Raw genomic sequence first — 16,992 nt, 5'->3', positions numbered from 1 at the left:
ATGTGGCCCCTGGTATGCTGTGAATTTAGTAACACAGGGAGTTGACAACAGCCATCTGTGGGACTGGTTGCATTCACTTGTGGAGAATTCTGAAGATTAAAAATAATTGAAGTCGCTTTACGTATCTCGTTATGATTTCACTTCCAGTCAGTAATACACTTTAGCTGACCACCACGTATGTCCAGTCCGATGTGCTAGGTGTTAGAATTAGATGTGTCATGTACAAGGCCCTTGTGCTCTACTCCCGGCCCCCACCTCCTTCCAACCAGGTCCAGAGAGAAAAGAGGATAATTGTTCATTGCTAGGTTCTGAATAAAGGGTAAATATGATTTTGAAAACATATAATAGATGTTTTGCCCTATTTAGGGAGATAAATTAAGGCTCCCCTCAATGTTGAGCAATGTGTAAGTTTTAACTAAGTGAAGAAAAGAGGGAAGATGATTCTGGACAGAGGAAATGGCATGTGCAAAGGTCCTGTGGTAAGAGGGTGCATGACACAGAAGAGACGATGTGAGGAAGCTGTGGTCACTGGTGTACGGAGAGCTGGGTGGGAAGGTGGGCCCTGGTGTGAGAAGGGGCAGGAGGGAGAGGCAGGGGCTGGACCATGGAGAGCCTCGTAGGTGGCACTAAAGGTTATTTTTATTCTAAGAATGACGAGAAGCTGTTGAAAGTTTTAAGCAAAAGAGCGTCATGATCAGATTTGAATGTTGAAACGCTTTGGCTTAAGTGCACAGAAGGTAATGGATAGGGAGTTAGAGCAGATGCAGAGACATGAGTTAGGAGCTACCCTACCAGTCCCGGTATGAGAGAGGGGGCTGGGGCTGGGGCGATAGCAGTGGCGATGGGGAAAGGGGGAAGGTTCTAGATATCGTTAGGAGGCAAAATCAGCAAGACTTTGGATGCAGGGGCCAAGGAAGAGGGAGGTGCCAGCTCATTCTTGGCTCGCTAGCTTGTTCACCTGGCTGGATAGTTTGCTGGTACAGTGAACAATGGAAGATATCAGATGTCAGACTTGGTGACGGAAGAGGGACATTTGGGAAGGTCACGAGTCCATTTGGGGTATGCTATCTTTGCAGTGCCTTTAAGATATTCACAAGATGTGGTAGGCAAAGCTTTTGGATACAGAAATCCAGAGCTCAGAGGGGAAGTCTGGCATGAGATAGAACTGTGGGAATTACTGGCACTGAGGTGGTATCAGAGGTGAGGGTATGGATAGGATTTCCTAGGAAGAAAGTACAGGGTGAGAAGATAGAGGGGGTTCTGGGCCGATCCCTTGTGAACACCTATAAACAGGTAGAGAATCTTCGAAGAAGACGTAGAGCGGGCAGCTACACAGGGAGTAGGGGAGGACCCACGGGGGTGTTGCTTCACAGAAACCAGAGTGGAGAGGGTGGGAAGACGGAGGAAGCTGTCAACAGTCCTGAATGCTGCTGAGCGTTCAAACAAGGTGACTGCTGGGGTCAGCTCCCAGCGGGCAGCGGTGGCTGCGATGAGAAGCTTTTGTCCGAGTGGTAGGGCAGGAGCCTGGATGCTAAAACTCCTTGTAGGTTTAATGCCCTGTGATTATCTGACGTGCATTCATGTTGGTGTTTGGAGAAGCAATATATACATACATGCACACATAGATAGATGCTATACACACAGACAGGCACGTGTACACTCGCACATGTGTGTAGTATGTCTTCCTGTGCACCCATACTCGGGGACACTGCGATTCGCATCCAGGAAGCCTTCTGCTGTCTGTGAACTAAGCATCTTTCCTGAGGACACCACAGTTTGCCTGATGCTTCATTACTCACCAGACCATATGGTTTTTCAGGTTGGAAAGGTTGCCTTCATCTTCCTTAGGATCATATATGGAAGAACTATTTTGTTCCATGGAACAGGAAACCCACAAACCCTTGTTTCCATGCCATTGCTGGCTAGCGCCGTGCTGGCTTTTCCCTCCAAGTGTCAGCTGTGGCCTGTGATTTCTGTTGAGTCGAACAGCCACCTCTCCGCGCTGCAAATTAAGTGCTCTTCGAGACAGACACAAAATACCAGGCACGTGGTTTTCCCAGGCTTCTCCAATAGGCAGACTTGGAGTTTTCACTTATAAGGCTTTGGCGGGACCTGCTGACAACCAGGAACAGAATCCTGCTCCGTCCTCCTCCTGCAGTCTGGAAAGTCACTTAACTTTCTGGTAGATTCCTGCTCCTCCCCTGTCCCCTGCATCCCAGCAACACTCCAGCCTCCTCCAACCTCCAACCCCTCCATGGCTTTGTTTCCACTGATAATTATTAGTGGAGATTCATGAGGCTTCCGGACCTACATTTCAGTGAAGGCTACTTGGAAGTGGGGTTCAGAGCGATTCCTGAGGGGCCCGAGGTTCACGGCAGTGTAATCGAAGCTGACAGTGTGGTCGGCAAAGTGACTTCTAATCTCTAGCTGGCTCCCACCTCTCAGACACACGGAGTTCTCATTGATACTTTAGCACCTAAAGAAGAAAGCTGCATGGGTTTCCCTCCCGGGGTCTGAGAGCAGAAGGAAAAATACACCCGCCTCTTATTCAATTCAATGATTCTGTGTTTTCACTTGTGAGAGGGGGGCGGCCAGGGGCTCAGACTGCCTCTGAGCTCTCAGCAGCCTCTGCTGCACCCCTGTTCCTGCAGTGCTCAGCGAGGGCCTTCCCGAAGCACCCCCTTGCCTGCTAGCCACCCGGCTTTCTCATCAACCTGTAAAACCATTGTCCCTTTCCGTGCCTCGGTTCCCTCACCTGTGAGGTGAGGTGGTCTGAGCGGGTCAGGGATCTGGCTGTGCAGAGAATCACCTGTGGTGCTGTCTACGAACACTGATTTCCAAGTGCCACCCCTCCCCCAACCTGCCACGTCAGAAACTCCGTGGTTGGTGCCAGGGAACGGGCACGTCCAAAGCTTGCTCTCTGTCAGTCTGAGCACCTGGTTTGAGGACCTCTAAGGTAATTTTTTTGCACAGAGATCCTGTTGCTGATTTTTAAAAGGCTGTAGGTGAAAAGTGGCCGGTGGAAGGGAGGAGGAGAAAATGTCACATTCATAAGGCAGACGACATTCATGAGTCACCTGCTTTGGGGAGTTTGAAGCTGTATCTGGATTTGGACATGAATTAAGAAGAAAGAGAATAGACTTGTGGGTGAGATATATATATATATAATTTTTTCCCCAGGAGAATCTGAGCAACTGTACTACCTAACAGGATTATTTATCCGAATGATATATACATTATTTAATCCTAGATCTGAGTAAATTTGGGCAATTTACTTAACTTATATGAGACTCAGTGTTTTTATCATTAAAGTAGAAATCATAATGTTAATAAAATTACAAGGATGAATATATTTAAAGCACTTACATAATGCCTGGTGCATTGCAGACATCCAAAACCTTTGAGTTACCTATATTTATCCAACTGAAATCACGATCAAACTCACTTAGCTTGAGGGTAGGCAGGTTTTTAAAATGCAAAAGTATAAGATATATTCAAGACCAAATAGTGCAGTGCCTCCCCTCGTTAGAGGTTTCTGTCTGGACACCCCGGGCGTGTGGGCGTGTAGTCTCTGCTTGTATACACCTGGGGACAGGAGCTCACTTCCTCATGGGGTAGCCCCTGCCAGTGGCACGGCTCTTGGTCTTTAATAGTTCCTGACTTTGAATCTAACTAGTCCTTCCTGAGTCCCTTCAAGGTTGATTTCGTGTGTGTGTGTGTGTGTGTGTGTGTGTGTGTGCGCGCGCGCGCGAGAGAGAGAGAGAGAGAGAGAGAGAGAGAGAGAGAGAGAGAGAGAGAGAGAGAGAGAGAGAAAGCAGCCATTAATTCTTGAAGCCTCACAAAGATCACTCTATTGGGTGGGGTAGAAAATGGGGACAGAGGACTCTGGCAATGAGACCCCAGTGATGCAGGAGATGTCGTCACTGCTGACCCATGGAGAGAGCTCTAATGAAGGAGGAAAGGACCGGCAGCCGTGTGTGTGTGCATGTGTGTGCGGTGCCACTTCTCTTGGGCATTTGCCATAAGGAAACTGTAGGACTGTCAGGGAAGAATAACCCAATTGAAAACCAGGCTCCTGAGTTGTAGTGTCCCTCTCCACTCTCAAGGAATTGTCCCTCATCCCCATCCCACAAGCCTGTCTGGGCACAGAGGTGAGTCTCTAATGGGGCCCTGCGTGTTCCCCTTCATATCAACCTCTCCTCCCTCTCGTGACTCTGCAGGTCCCATCATCTGTGGGTTGCTGAGCTCCCCCGACGTCCTGCTTTGCAATGTTGAAGATTGGAGGGACCCGTCGAAAGCCCAGGCGAATGCTACATGTCCTGGTGTGACCTACGATGAGGGGAGTGGCCAGGTGACATGGCGTCTGGGAGGCCAGGAGTTCAAGAGTAAGTCTCTGTCTCCTGCCTACGTTCCTTCAGAATTAGTTTTCTTCTCCAGGCAGATCTTCTGCTAGTTTCTTAGGAGCCCTCTCCATACCCTAAGGGATTTATTCTTCTGAAAAGACACTGTACCAAAAATGCTGCCTAAAAAACCACCATAGCATCTCAGCAGCATTCCACGGGCATTGATTTAGCTCTCAAGGCTGCACGTTGGCTGGAGGGAGGCTGGCTCAGCTGGCAGCTTGCTGACCTCAGCCAGACTCACTCACACATCTAGGGGCCAGTTGGCAGTTGGCTAGTCTGGACTTGGCTGGGATGGCCTGGCCCTGCGTCAGCTGTCACACTCGCATCCCTCTGGATGAGCACATTTTCCCCTGTTGATGGCAGAAGCAGGAGAGGACAGGAAAAACCGGTCAGGCCTGATAGGCTGTCTTGGATCTGACACGGTCTCTGTCTTAGCGTACTGGCCAATGCAGGTCACGTAGCCCGACCGAAAGTCCAGGGGTGGGGACGTACACTTTGCAGCTTTAGTGGCAGCAACTGAAAGGTTCACACAAAATGTGTGATGACAAGGAGGGGTGAAGAACTGGGGCCAAAAATGCAGTCTGCCCCCCAAACCAATGCCCCCAGGGCATGTTTCCCCCTCGGTGCTAACAGCTGCACTGCCCATTCTAATCCCACGGGGTACGAGGGACGGTGGGCCCCACTACCGGGGCTCAGGTAACAGAAATAACCATTGAGCTTGCTCCTTCCCCTTCTTTCTTTTGGAAGCTCTTCCAACCTTTTCCACGCTCCTAGCATTAGAGCTGGTGGTCACCTCTGAGGTCATCCGCTCACCCCATCATTTTATAGGGAGGGGCATTAACACCTGTGCCCCCCTGGGGTCTGTCTGCCCCCCCAGCAATGTGCTGCCCTCTGTCAGCACGTCTCCACCCAGGAGGCGTGGGCCTTGCTCTGTCCTGAGCTGGGGACTGAGCACACCAGTACTACTCAGTGTGGTGGGAGTGGCAGGCTCAGCATGACCAGAGGGCGTTAGGAATGCACATTCTCAGGCCCCAGCCCAGGTCCCCAGGGCAGACCCAGGAGTCTGTTCTAATCAGCGGTCTGGATAATGCTTGGCCCTCTGAGTTTGAGAAGCACTGACTAGGTGACCTGGGAGATTCCTTCCAACCTGATAAGTCTGAGTTTATGGCAAGAGCAGGGCCCAGGAGCTCACCTCTTGCGGTTTCAGTGTGAGGCTGGGGGAAGCCTGCTCCGTCTTGCCTCCTTCCTGCACTATTTATCTGCCAGCATCTGAACTCAGAACTCCGCACTGTGGTTCCAGTCCATCGTCTGAGTAAGGAGAGGTGAAAGCGCAAGCAGGTGTCAGCCAGACGGGAGGGGTGAGGGGAGGTCAGAGGAGCTGTCCTGGCAGAGACCTGGGTGGCCTCCTGTCTCCGTGGGAGGTGGTCCTCCAAGGACTGGCAGAGACTATGTCCTGGAGGGAGGGGTCCTCCAAGGGCTGGCAGAGACTGTGTCCTGGAGGGAGGGGTCCTCCAAAGGCTGGCAGAGACTGTGTCCTGCCTCCCGGAGGAGTTTCCAAGACCTACTTCTCAGTGGACTGCAGCTCTCTGAGTTCTAATGGTGGAGAATTCAATGTCACCTCCCAGGTGACAAGAGCCCTCCCGGACTACGTCCCAGAGTTCCATGCGTGCTCCAGGCATTGCTCTGCTAGGCAGTGTACTGGGTGGAACCCTGAAACTGGGCCTCTTACCTCACTAGTCCCCCTGAGAGTTTGCCTGTGGTGTTGCATCCCAGCTCTGGACACCAAATGACCTTGAACAAGTCAATAAATATCTTCAGGCCTAATGGCTTTTCTATAAAATGGCGTAATGACAGTTCCCATCTCACACGGTTGTTGTGAAGATGAAAGGAAAAAGAAGAACAATAATAACAGAAATGTCTTATGCTGCACGTACTGTGAGCCAGGTACTGCTCTAAGACCTTGACCTTCACTACCTCTCGAATCCTCAGCACCGCGCTTTGAGGGGGGGGCACTCCTGTCATTATTATCCCCATTTTGCAGCTGCACAAAGTGAGGCACAGAGAAGTGAGGTCTCGGAGCTTTTAAACAGAAGGGCTGGGATCTGAAACCAGGCAGTCTGGCTCTGAAGGGACCTTCTTAACCTCTTCTCTCTCTTGGCACTTACAGGTAACACATGTGAAAGACTTACAGAGCATCTGACACACAGTATTAATATTAGATGATATTATTATCATTTTAAAAATCTGTGATTGTTTTTTGTTATAATTTAAGAACTGGACTGTGTCTTATTAATTTTGGATTTACACCATCGAGCATAAAACTTGGCATAGAGAATACATAATATCTGTGGAGTGTGTATTTCCCAAAGCCTGGAAAAAAATATTGCAGAATTTGGTGGCATTCCAGGACGCTTAGTTCCTTCTGAGGTAAATAAAATCAAACAGCTTATTTATATGATGGATAGTAAACATGTGGTATCTATTACACTGAGAGGTAGCCCAGGACGAAAACAAGCATTGGAAGAAAGACGGGTAGTATATTTAGGGGCAATAAATCCACAGTGCAGTTAACTCAGAGCATGTGCTTGGTATACGCCCAAGAAATAAAGAATGTACCCTTGTCTGGTCTCACTGAGAGCGAGTGATGACCGAATGGCTTTTGAAGTTGTCAGTTTTTTTCGGTGTCCTGTGCGTATGTGTGCTTTTGGGGGTGCGGGCAAAGCTTTAAGAAGGCGGTCCTTTGATGGGAATCAGGCAGCCTCAGGTATATTCATGATGTTCCAAATTGGGGGCTGGAGCTAGCAGCATATTTTCATCCAAGATTTTAAATGGCCGTGGGGAGAAAAGGACGAAAGGGCAGGAATGCTGGGGGTCGGGTGTGAGGTGCAGAGACGAGCTGGGAGGTGCATGAACAGCCACGAGGAGGGGAGTGTTGGGCTGGCTCGTCCATCCGTTTCTGTTGGGCCTTCGTGCTGGGGTGGACATGTGCCCACAAAGAGGAGTCGAGTCCGGGGCTGCATCTCCCAGGTTGCCAGTGACATCTGTGTGTGGTTTCACCCACGCCGGCGCTGGCCGGATTGGTCATCTTATTTCTAATACAAAAGGTTTTGAGAGCTCTGGGACTGCCTGTGCCTCATTTCTGACTGTCTCAAAGTGCAAATGAAAAAGCACACAAAACAGGCAGATTACATGTCCCCTCATGCCCGTAGGGACTTAAACTTTGAGAGGAAAAGCCGGCTTTGGCAGAAATGCTCCTGGGTTTATTCTGAATCGCAAAGGCTTTGTGTCATTGAGCAATGGTGAGGCTCAGCCTGATGGCTGGGCCTCCCTTCCCAGGCATGTGTTTTGGATCAGTGAGTGTCATTATCTTGGGGTTCTGGGAGCTAGGAGGAGACAAGGCATCTATGATGCCCACTGTCACCGGAGGCATGTGGAGTAGAGATGTCTGATTGTACCTATGAGAGGGGTGACCCTATTAGCTCTTTCCAGTAGTTATCGCTGATTATGTGTTCCTGCATGCTTAGCACTAAGCAGAGCCTGACACAGGGATTCAGGAGCGTAGTTTATTTGGGAAAGACAAAGAACTGCAAGTAGAGCATGGGGGCAGCAGGACAGGGAAGTGATACAGACAGGAGAAGGCAGCCACAAACGGTGGGCTCTAAACCCTGGGCCATCCAGGTTTTAGATGCCCCCTCCCAGAGGTAGGTTCCCGCTTACCACCCAGACGCACACAGGGTCTCTGCAGAAGTGCTCTGAAGTAAATTAAGACCACACAACACACACTGACCCTCCGGAAGTGGCTCCATGCCAAACCCCAATAGTCCTAAACGTGTGTGTGTCTGCAGCCTTGATTACGGAGAGAACACTCAGGAGTCAGAGTCTGGAGGCCTGTTTGTGTAATAGGATGTTCTAACCTCGCTGTCGTGGAAGGAATGGAACGGATGTCTGGACAGTCAGAACCATCTACTTTAAAATATTATTGTTTAGCGGGGAGGAGGAGGGATGATGTACCTTCTCACTCAATTGAACTGGGGAGTTTGGGGGGATGGAATGAAGTGTCCGAAGTCTGTCTGCGTGAGGACAACTAATTTGGTGGCCAGCGGGTGTACGTGGGCTGCTGAGACTGTGTTTACTTGGTGGGCTCCGAGTGTCCCTGACACCGTGTTTCCCTCATTCATTCTGCCCTGCATTCACTTACGTGCTGAACACCAGTTCTCCGCGGGCCTTATGCTAAGTGTGGGGGATATCAAGATGGATAAGTCACTGTTCCCCACATCGGGAAGCGCCAGTGCATTCAAGGAGCTGAACAATTACTGTGGAGTGTGAAGTAAGGGTGGAGGTGTTTGTTGAGTGCGGCGCAAATCCAGAGGCAGGGCACGCGACCCGATAGAGGGTTCAGGGAAGCTTTCCAGAAGGAAGTGGTGCAGGGTGCGATGCTTCAAGGATGAGTAGAGGTTAACCAGGTAAAAGGGGACAAAGGTTGTAGGCAGAGAAAAAACAATCCATGCCATGACACAGAGGCCTGAAAGCAAGCGTCAGATGTGACTGGGAAGATGGGTCCCTTAGAGACAGAGTGGGGCATGCGGCTGGTCAGACTCTCACCCAAGTGGCAGGGGCGAGTGACTTCTGAAATCTGTGGTCGCTCTTGCAGGACTGGAGGTAGGTTTATTGTTTGGGGCTGTGTGGCTGAGGGATGGGAGCGAGCCAAGGGGTCAGTGAGAGTCTGATGTGAGAGGGCAGGGTCAGAAGAGGGAGCGGGTTGGAGACTGGTTTTGGGAATCGCCTGGTTGAATGTGGAGACTGATGCAGGGGGAAGAGGCAAGGATGACTTGGGGGTGACCAGGAAGGCCCTGGTACCATGAACTGGTTGACAAGCGTAGGAGGAGGTGAATGTAGACAGACACATGAAGAGGGAAGGTAAAGATGAAGATAAAAGGCATTGCCGTTTCTTTTCCCTCGTGTTCTCTATGCGTTCCTAAGGAGACTGGTCAATCATTTTACCAATTAAAACCACGAGGGCATGATGGCTTCCTTGTGATGTACCAAGATGCTTCTCAGGACACAGTTGTCTCTGTAGAGGCTGTTCAGGTGACCTGGATACCCAGATGCTCAACATTTGTAGGCTGAATTCATTTAATGCAATGAATTCCGTTGCATTGGGTTGTGCGGAAATGAATAAACACCAAGGATGAGGTTAAGATGCACCATATTTTCCAGGCGGGAAGACACAGGGCTCCACTGCCTTGAGATAGACAGAAAGTGTATCAGAAGGGCTGGTTGCTTCCACAGTGCAGTGCATCCTGGTCCCAAATACATCCCAACACCGGTGTGCACCTGTGTGGTGCACGTGCTTTTCTCTGAGCGATGGAGGGCACGGATGAGTTTCCTTTCCACTCTACAGAAAGCAGGTCACACATACCAGACAAAATCAAGATGTTCCCGACATGAAAAGCTCACCAACTCACCCAAGTCACAAATGGGGGCCGCAAAGTGGTGAAGACCCTCCTCTTGGAACCCCTTAAAGGATAATTATTCTTGGGAAGAGGCAAGAACGAGGACGTGAGCTGATAGTGATTGGAAACCCATAATCTAAAGCTCGATGTTATCCCAAGGCCAACTCTGTCTCAAAGTGGTTGTTGGTTTTAGTCTTAGATTTGAACGCAATAAAGTACCTTAGAGATCAGACGTCATTTCTCCAACTTTTATAGGCTACACAAGAATCAAAATGCATGGCCTAAACTGTTTTGAAAGTTGTGTTTACTTTACATCTATGTTACCCCAAAATAGATCTACTTATTCTTTGTATTGAAAGGGTCGATATGCCAAATAGATTTGGATATAAAAAGAGTTAAAAAATTAACTCTCTACTTTCTCTCGTGATAAGGTTGCAAGACCCCTAGCCTGACCTTCATCACAAGCAAAGTTATCAGGAAGGGAAGGTGAAAACAGCACAAACTGAGCAGATGGCCCTGCTCTGTGCTGGTGTCATCGGAGTGGGTACAATAAGTCCCAAAACTTCCAAGTGTCAGCATCCCAGACTTGATAGCTTTTCATTTCCCCACATTTTTATAGTATTAGTAACAAATTAAATAATGGCAACTACCAATAATAGGATGCATGTGAAAGGTAGCAGAAGACAATTTATGTAAATTACTCCCATCCTCACAATTCCCATCCCCACTGGCCAATGAGGCAAGAGTCTCAGGGGACTTCAGGGCCATGGAAAATTAGCAGGGCGCTTGAGTCTCTGAGGAGCTTTGCGTGTCTTTAAGTGAATCCCCAGATCCTACAGTGATTCTCCTTGTCCCAAGTTCATGTCCCCCTACCACAGTCATCCCTTTGGTGCCCTGAGCAAGACACCTGGGGTCTGACTAGCCCTGTTTGTGTCCCAGGAAGCAGAAAGAGAGCTCCAAGGGGCTTTTAGGGGTGCACGTCATGCGAGACACAGTTCCCAAGCCCGGGAGGAGCCAGGATGGGGGACTTGAGGCATTTGTGGTCATGGGGGGTCCCCAGTGAGAGCAAACACACCTCAAGCTCATAAAAAGAAACCTCTTCCTTTGCAGGTCTGACAGCCCTGGAAGGAACTCCGGACACCTTTGCCAGTTTCCAGCAAGTTTATCTCTGGAAAGGTAAGCTCTGTGGTGCGGGGTGAGCCGGACACCGATGGTAGGAGACTGTCTGGCCCCACCTCCCTCTTGCAGGGCACTCTGCTCCCCAGAGAGAAAACGGTAGAGATTTTCTTTCCAAGTTTGTGCTCTGTGTGGAATAGAAAGGCTCAACTCGCATCAGATAAGATACCAAAGTCTGAAAGAAAAATGAAAAGTGTGGAAACCCAAGAAAGGATGGAATAAGGAAGCACTGGTTCCTGGGAGATCAGGTTTGCAGACCATAGGCTGCCCTTGTTCCTAGCATCGGCGCTCTAAGGGTGCTGCCAACTGCAGGAGGCATTGCTCCAGGGGGTCTCGGTCACAGGTGCCTCTCCCTGAGGTTTGGGTGACAGGACAGGCCCCCGGGTGCGCGTGGTGCCACAGACTCCTGTTACCATGGATGCCTGGAACAAAATGGGGCCAAATGGGAGGCTCGGATAAGTGTGTTTGGCGTCTCCTTCCTGCTTGCTTTGTCCTCCTTTACGTTTACTGTGCGTTGACGGAGTGTCGACTCAGAGCGAGGGACTGTGAAAGGCATTTGGGCTGAGTCTGAGTAATGTGGGGTGAGAGTGATGGGTGAGGCGCAGCCTTGGCCTGCAAGGAGCTCCAGCCTCTGCAGGGACCGTTACATGTCACGGCCATAGGTGCCAGGTGCGAGGCCAGCCTCTGTATCACTTCCCTCCTCCTCCCATGAGCCTCCTTACCGACCGCCAGTCCCCTAAAGATAGGACTGGTGACTTGTTTCTATGCTTGTGAAATAGTGTGAAAGAGCACAGAGCGTGGACAGGAGGTCCTGGGCGTGGGGCCCAGACACTGGTTCCAGATCCACTGCTTCCCAGTTGTCAGACATGTCTGGTAAATAAGGTGCTAGCTGGTAATAAACATAAGGAACTGCTTCTCCCCAGGAATCTGTGACACTAAACAGAAGCGCCCACTAGCCGTAACACCCCATTCTCTCCGGCAGCTTGCTGTGCTTTCATGGAAGACCTGTTCCCAACTTGGACATTTTACTTGATTTTCTCAAATTCTGATTCGTCTACTCGATCACCTCCTGGTCTGGGATAAGTTATGTCAGCTGAGTCACAGTTTTTTTTAAGAGTGAAATGGAAATCTTAACTTCTTTCCTTCACAGGTTGTGGTAAAGACCATGTTTATGGAGATATTTCATACACTTGAAAGGGCTTTGCAAATGTTACCAATTTCAAATGTCAAGGACAATAATAGTGCTGATACTATTGTTGGCGGATGTTCCATGAGAGGCCAAAGAGTGCAGACCAATGGCCCTGGAATTTTCCAGATCTTGTCCTGGGCCCCTGGCTGTGGACCGTGAGGATTTTCTCGTTGCCATCACCATTTTGTGGGCCTGCCCAACATGGAAACAACAATCCTTTTTCTTCTCCTAGATTCTGACATGGGATCGCGGTCTGAGTCTATGGGCTGCAGAAGAGACATGGAGCCAAAGCCAGTATCTCCGGCAGAAACAGGTACCAACCCCAAAACCGTTTTCTAAACTTGGGTGTCTGGCTGTGGAGACCAGATGCCATTCTGCAGCCACAGACTCCCCTCTACACTTTGAACCCACTTACCCGCTTCATAAGTATGGCCAGCTCCTCAGAGGGGCAATTGGAAGAAAGCAAGGTGAGGTCATTGCTAAGTCACCACTGCTGCCGGGAAAGAAAACAACCCAATCTCAAAACCAGCAAAAATCCTATTAACGAAAGAGGTTTATCTGACAGGTCAGTGGCTTCATACATGAAACCCTGAAGAGTATAAGCAAATGTAAGTATTCTGGAGTTGTTTGGTAATGAGACGGCAGTGAGAGCCTTTTGAGAGAGTCATTTTATGCAGTGTGTCTCGTAGGAGTTGCTTGGCGGTCGGTCATGGCTTCCGTCTGCATTCATGGAGTCGTGGGACTGGAGGGTTGTGTCCTGGTGTGTAGTGTGGGGTCTCAGATCCAGAGAGCAGGGTCCAAATCGTAACTCTGCCTCTAACTGCCTGTGCAACCCTGAGCCACCTTCTCTGAACCTCAGTTTCCCTTTCAATGAATGAGAATAAAGCAGTACCCCTGAGACAGGGCGATTGTGGGAAGCAGAGGAGCTAGTTCTGCAGATTGCGCTGGTGCCCCGAAGTGGCACTGGAGGAATTGGCGAAGACGATCCCAGCACTGAGTGGGCTCATAGCAAGCCCTGCATGAGCTTTAGTCCCCGTCCCATCTCTCTTCCTGTATTGCCCGTCAGATACTAGGTCCCCGCTTAAGTTTGAAACTAGGGTCACAGTACACATTCCTGTACAAACGCTCTTAGCCGCGATGTGTTCTGCACCTTCAGAGGTTTTCCACTGGAAGCTTCTGTTTCGCCAGCGGGGTGGTGGGAGTGGGGTGTGGGCCCAGGAGATGTCCCCGCCTTGTTCTGTCTCATCAAGCGTTTGGCTGTGTTCCTTCTGCACAGTGACCTGGCCCGCGCCTTTCTGGTCTCTGCCCACCCAGCATTGGCACCCTCGGAAATCAGTTCTTCCTTGGGAACCTGCCGAGCGCGTGGCTGGTGTTCAGGTTTATCTGCTGCCAGCCATCACGTTCCAGCTGACACATGGGTGACTTCGAAACTCAGCACGGAGGCAGCAGAGGCCAGCAAGCCCCACTCTCGAGCTTCCTGGGTGCTATTTGGTGCTTTAAGGATGTCATCCTGCAAACGTTGTGACAACTCCGTTGATCTGCGTCATTATTCCCATTTTGCCGATGAGAAACGTGAGGCTTTACATGCCTCGGTATACCCCGTGTCAGCCAGCCCAGCACTGAGTAAACAGCAGTGCAGGGCTCAAACCATGGTCAGCCGACTCCAAAGCCTGGGCATTTCTAGAACACCAGCTGCTGCCCGCACAGTGTGGGCTCGAGAGTTGAGTCCCGGACACCCCCTCCTCCAGCTGACAGAGCAGATGGGTTTGGTTTGATTTGCAGTGTAGACTTTTTTTTTTTTAAAAAAGCTGAGCCAATCTTTTTTAAAATTCAGAGATTTTTATATAAAAATTCAGACTTTTAGCTCCCGCAGAGAAAAACAGGAAAAGCTCTGGCGGCACTGGCTCCATGTCTTTACCTGGCAACCAGCTCTCCTCTGAGATGAGTTGTGCCGCTTCTCCCATGAGATCATGGCTCTCCTGTTTGCTCGGGTCCCCACTCAGCAGCCTACACTCCTGCCGGCCCCTGCTGGGCTGGGGGCATTTGGGACCCCCGGCTCAGCAGTGCCTCTGAGGTATAACTGTACCCCTTGTGACAATGTCAGTGGGAATGATTTCGGGACACTTGAGAACATTCTGTAAAATCCATCCTGATACGCTGTGCCAGGCCCACAGCTACAGTCTGTAGAACTATCCCATGACTCCCAGAGGAAGGAAGCCTCCTTTCCCCCCCACCAGAAGGGAGCTGGGCCCTCGCCCAAGACCTTGGAGGGATGCAAGGTGAATAGACAAAGCTCAGCTCAGTTTTCCCTTTCTCAGCCGATTACATTCCTGGTCGTAGGAAGATAACGTCCCTGCAGGAGAAACCCTTTGATCCGGTCCTCTGAGATGGGGCCCAGTGGCTTCTCCGTGGCTCATTTCCCTGGCCTATGCTCCCCGGTGGCCTGGTGGCCCTGTGAATGGCCTCTCGGATTCAAAGCCCAGGGAGGAACGTCCCCCTTTCTGCTTCAGGTTACTGGATAGCCTGAGTGTTTGAGCCAATAAGAACAACCTCGCGTTGGCCTCCTTGCCTTCAGGGGAAGCGCAAAAGTTTGGAGAGAGTGAGGCGCAAACAGATTCTTCCCACGATGGCTGTAAACCAGGAATACTGACTGGCCGCAGTATTCTTCCTGCCGCCCACCAGGCCTTTCTGGAGCACACACGCTGTGCCATACACAGGATGTTCACGGACTGGGAATCCCCACATGCCAGCCACACAGGACATTGTGACAAGGGCTTTCCAGGGGCAGGTGTCCGGGGCAGTGGGAACGCAGGGGACAGAGGATGTGAGGTGACCTGCAGGAGTCAGGAAAGGCTTCTCCAAGGAGCCTAGAAGGCTCTGCCAGGCGTTTTCAGAGGACACCTGGGGGAAGGTATTCCACGTGAGGGAGCAGTTGTGCAAAGGCTCTGAGGGCAGTGTGACTCAGAACTACAGGTGTGCCGTGAGGTACGTGAGTAGGTACGTGAGGAAGAAGGGTATACATGCAGGGTGAACACAGGCAGTGGCCCTGGGTAGCCAGCGGTGAAGTGATGGGCTGTGGTGACCAGTGTTAGCACGCTTCTGGAGTGTGGGTTCAGGCAGCTGGAGAGACGAGGCTCTGAATGCAGGTAGAGCCTGGGCCCAAAGCAGCTTGGGTTTCCATCCTTGGGTGGTACAGCGTCCAGGAGGATCCCAGTCACGGAGACACAGGGCATGGTTAAGCGGGAACGTACAGGTGTGGGGCTGAGCGGAGCTGAAAGCTGTCTTCACCGATGAAGGCTGCCTTTGGGAGGGAGAGAGACTTCCATGCGGCTTCAGAAGACAGAAGCAGCACCCGTGATTCAGTGCTACAGGCAGATTTGACCCCACAGCTTCCTAATGATGGGGTGAGCTGCTGTGGTCGGTGCAGACATGTCTGGCAGGACTGCAGGGGCATCAGCCAGAGGCATCATGGGGAAAAGCCCTGCCTTGGGTGACAAGTTGAACCAGATGGCTCCCAAGGTTTCCTCTAAGATTTTGCAACTACATAATTTTTAGCATGTTTTGGGACCTTGTGCCCCTCTCCTGCCTGAGCGGACTCCCAGCCCTATTGACTCTAGACCTGCCTGGCCTCTCATAGCCTAAAAATGTGTGTGTGTGTGTGTGTCTGTGTGTGTGTGTGCGTGCGAGCGAGCGAGCGAGAGAGAGAGAGAGAGAGAGAGAGAGAGAGAGAGAGAGACTGATTCATTCTGGAGCTAAAGGCAAAGGAAGTTCCCTCCCTCCTTCTTTTTCAGACTTGACGACAGAGTTTTTCTCCCCTGTGGACCTTACCCAGGTCATGGTCAGTGAGAACCGATCCCTGCCGAGCCAGCAGCACTGGCTGTTCAAACACCTATTTTCACCTCCGCAGGCAAACCTGTGGTGCCTTTCTCGTAAGTATCCTTCCTTAGACCTCATCGTTCTTCTTCCAGACCCTGTGGTCAGGCGTCACAGGCCTGGTGTAACAACTCTTGAGAAATAGATACGATCGAATTCAATGACTGACTCAGGGATCATTTCCATGTTAGTACCATGGGTGACATAGAAGAAAGACAGGACATAACCCATGTCTTCAAGAAGCTTATAGTGTAGTTATGCTCTGCTCTGCTCCCAGAACCTTTATCCAGCCAGCCATCCGTCCGTCCATCCGTCCGTCCATCCATCCATCCATCCGTCCATCCATCCATCCATCCGTCCATCCGTCCATCCATCCATCCATCTGTCCATCCATCCATCCATCCGTCCGTCCGTCCATCCATCCATTTTCTTGGGCTTTCCAGACTGGGGCTCTGCCCTGCCTTGGAAGAATCCCTCTGGGGCATCTCCCCACAGGAGGTCCTGCAGAGGGAGCCGTCGCCTGCAGGCCTCCCAAGCACGGAAACCCACAGCTCTCTTGCCCGCAGGCTGTATCCAGGAGCCCGCTTTCTGCCAGCTGGCGGAGATAAGAGACAGCTCCCCCTTGTACCTCACCTGCACCCTCTACCCAGAGGCCCAGCTGTGTGATGATGTCCTGGAATCCAGTCCCAGGGGCTGCAGACTGACCCTGCCCCACAGGCCAACTGCCCTGTTCCGGAGGAAAGGTGAGCACTCCATGGGATTTGCCGAGACTGCATTTCTGGTGGCCGCTGTCTCTGCAACCTTAGATTATCCAGAACAACTATTCTTTTTTTTAAATAAAAAGTAAAGTTATCCACTCTCCTTGTAGAGATGTGAAGCCATTCAAAATGCATCAAGT

General features: G+C 50.8%; 1 protein-coding gene across 1 annotated transcript in view; it reads left to right on the top strand.

The window, feature by feature from the left end:
- Positions 1 to 16,992, top strand: part of TG (thyroglobulin) — a 211,028-nt gene that overhangs the window by 59,580 nt on the left and 134,456 nt on the right. The window contains exons 27-31 of the mRNA XM_019724102.3: positions 4,221 to 4,385; positions 10,967 to 11,032; positions 12,454 to 12,534; positions 16,013 to 16,150; positions 16,661 to 16,837. Coding sequence (XP_019579661.3) covers positions 4,221 to 4,385; positions 10,967 to 11,032; positions 12,454 to 12,534; positions 16,013 to 16,150; positions 16,661 to 16,837 — 627 coding nt within the window. The remainder of the gene's footprint in view (positions 1 to 4,220; positions 4,386 to 10,966; positions 11,033 to 12,453; positions 12,535 to 16,012; positions 16,151 to 16,660; positions 16,838 to 16,992) is intronic.

This window comes from Rhinolophus sinicus, chromosome 6 (assembly GCF_057876585.1).
Source record: "Rhinolophus sinicus isolate RSI-liver-muscle chromosome 6, RSI-T2T, whole genome shotgun sequence".
Classification (NCBI taxonomy): Eukaryota; Metazoa; Chordata; class Mammalia; order Chiroptera; family Rhinolophidae; genus Rhinolophus; species Rhinolophus sinicus.
This window is presented reverse-complemented; position numbering and strand designations above follow the sequence as displayed.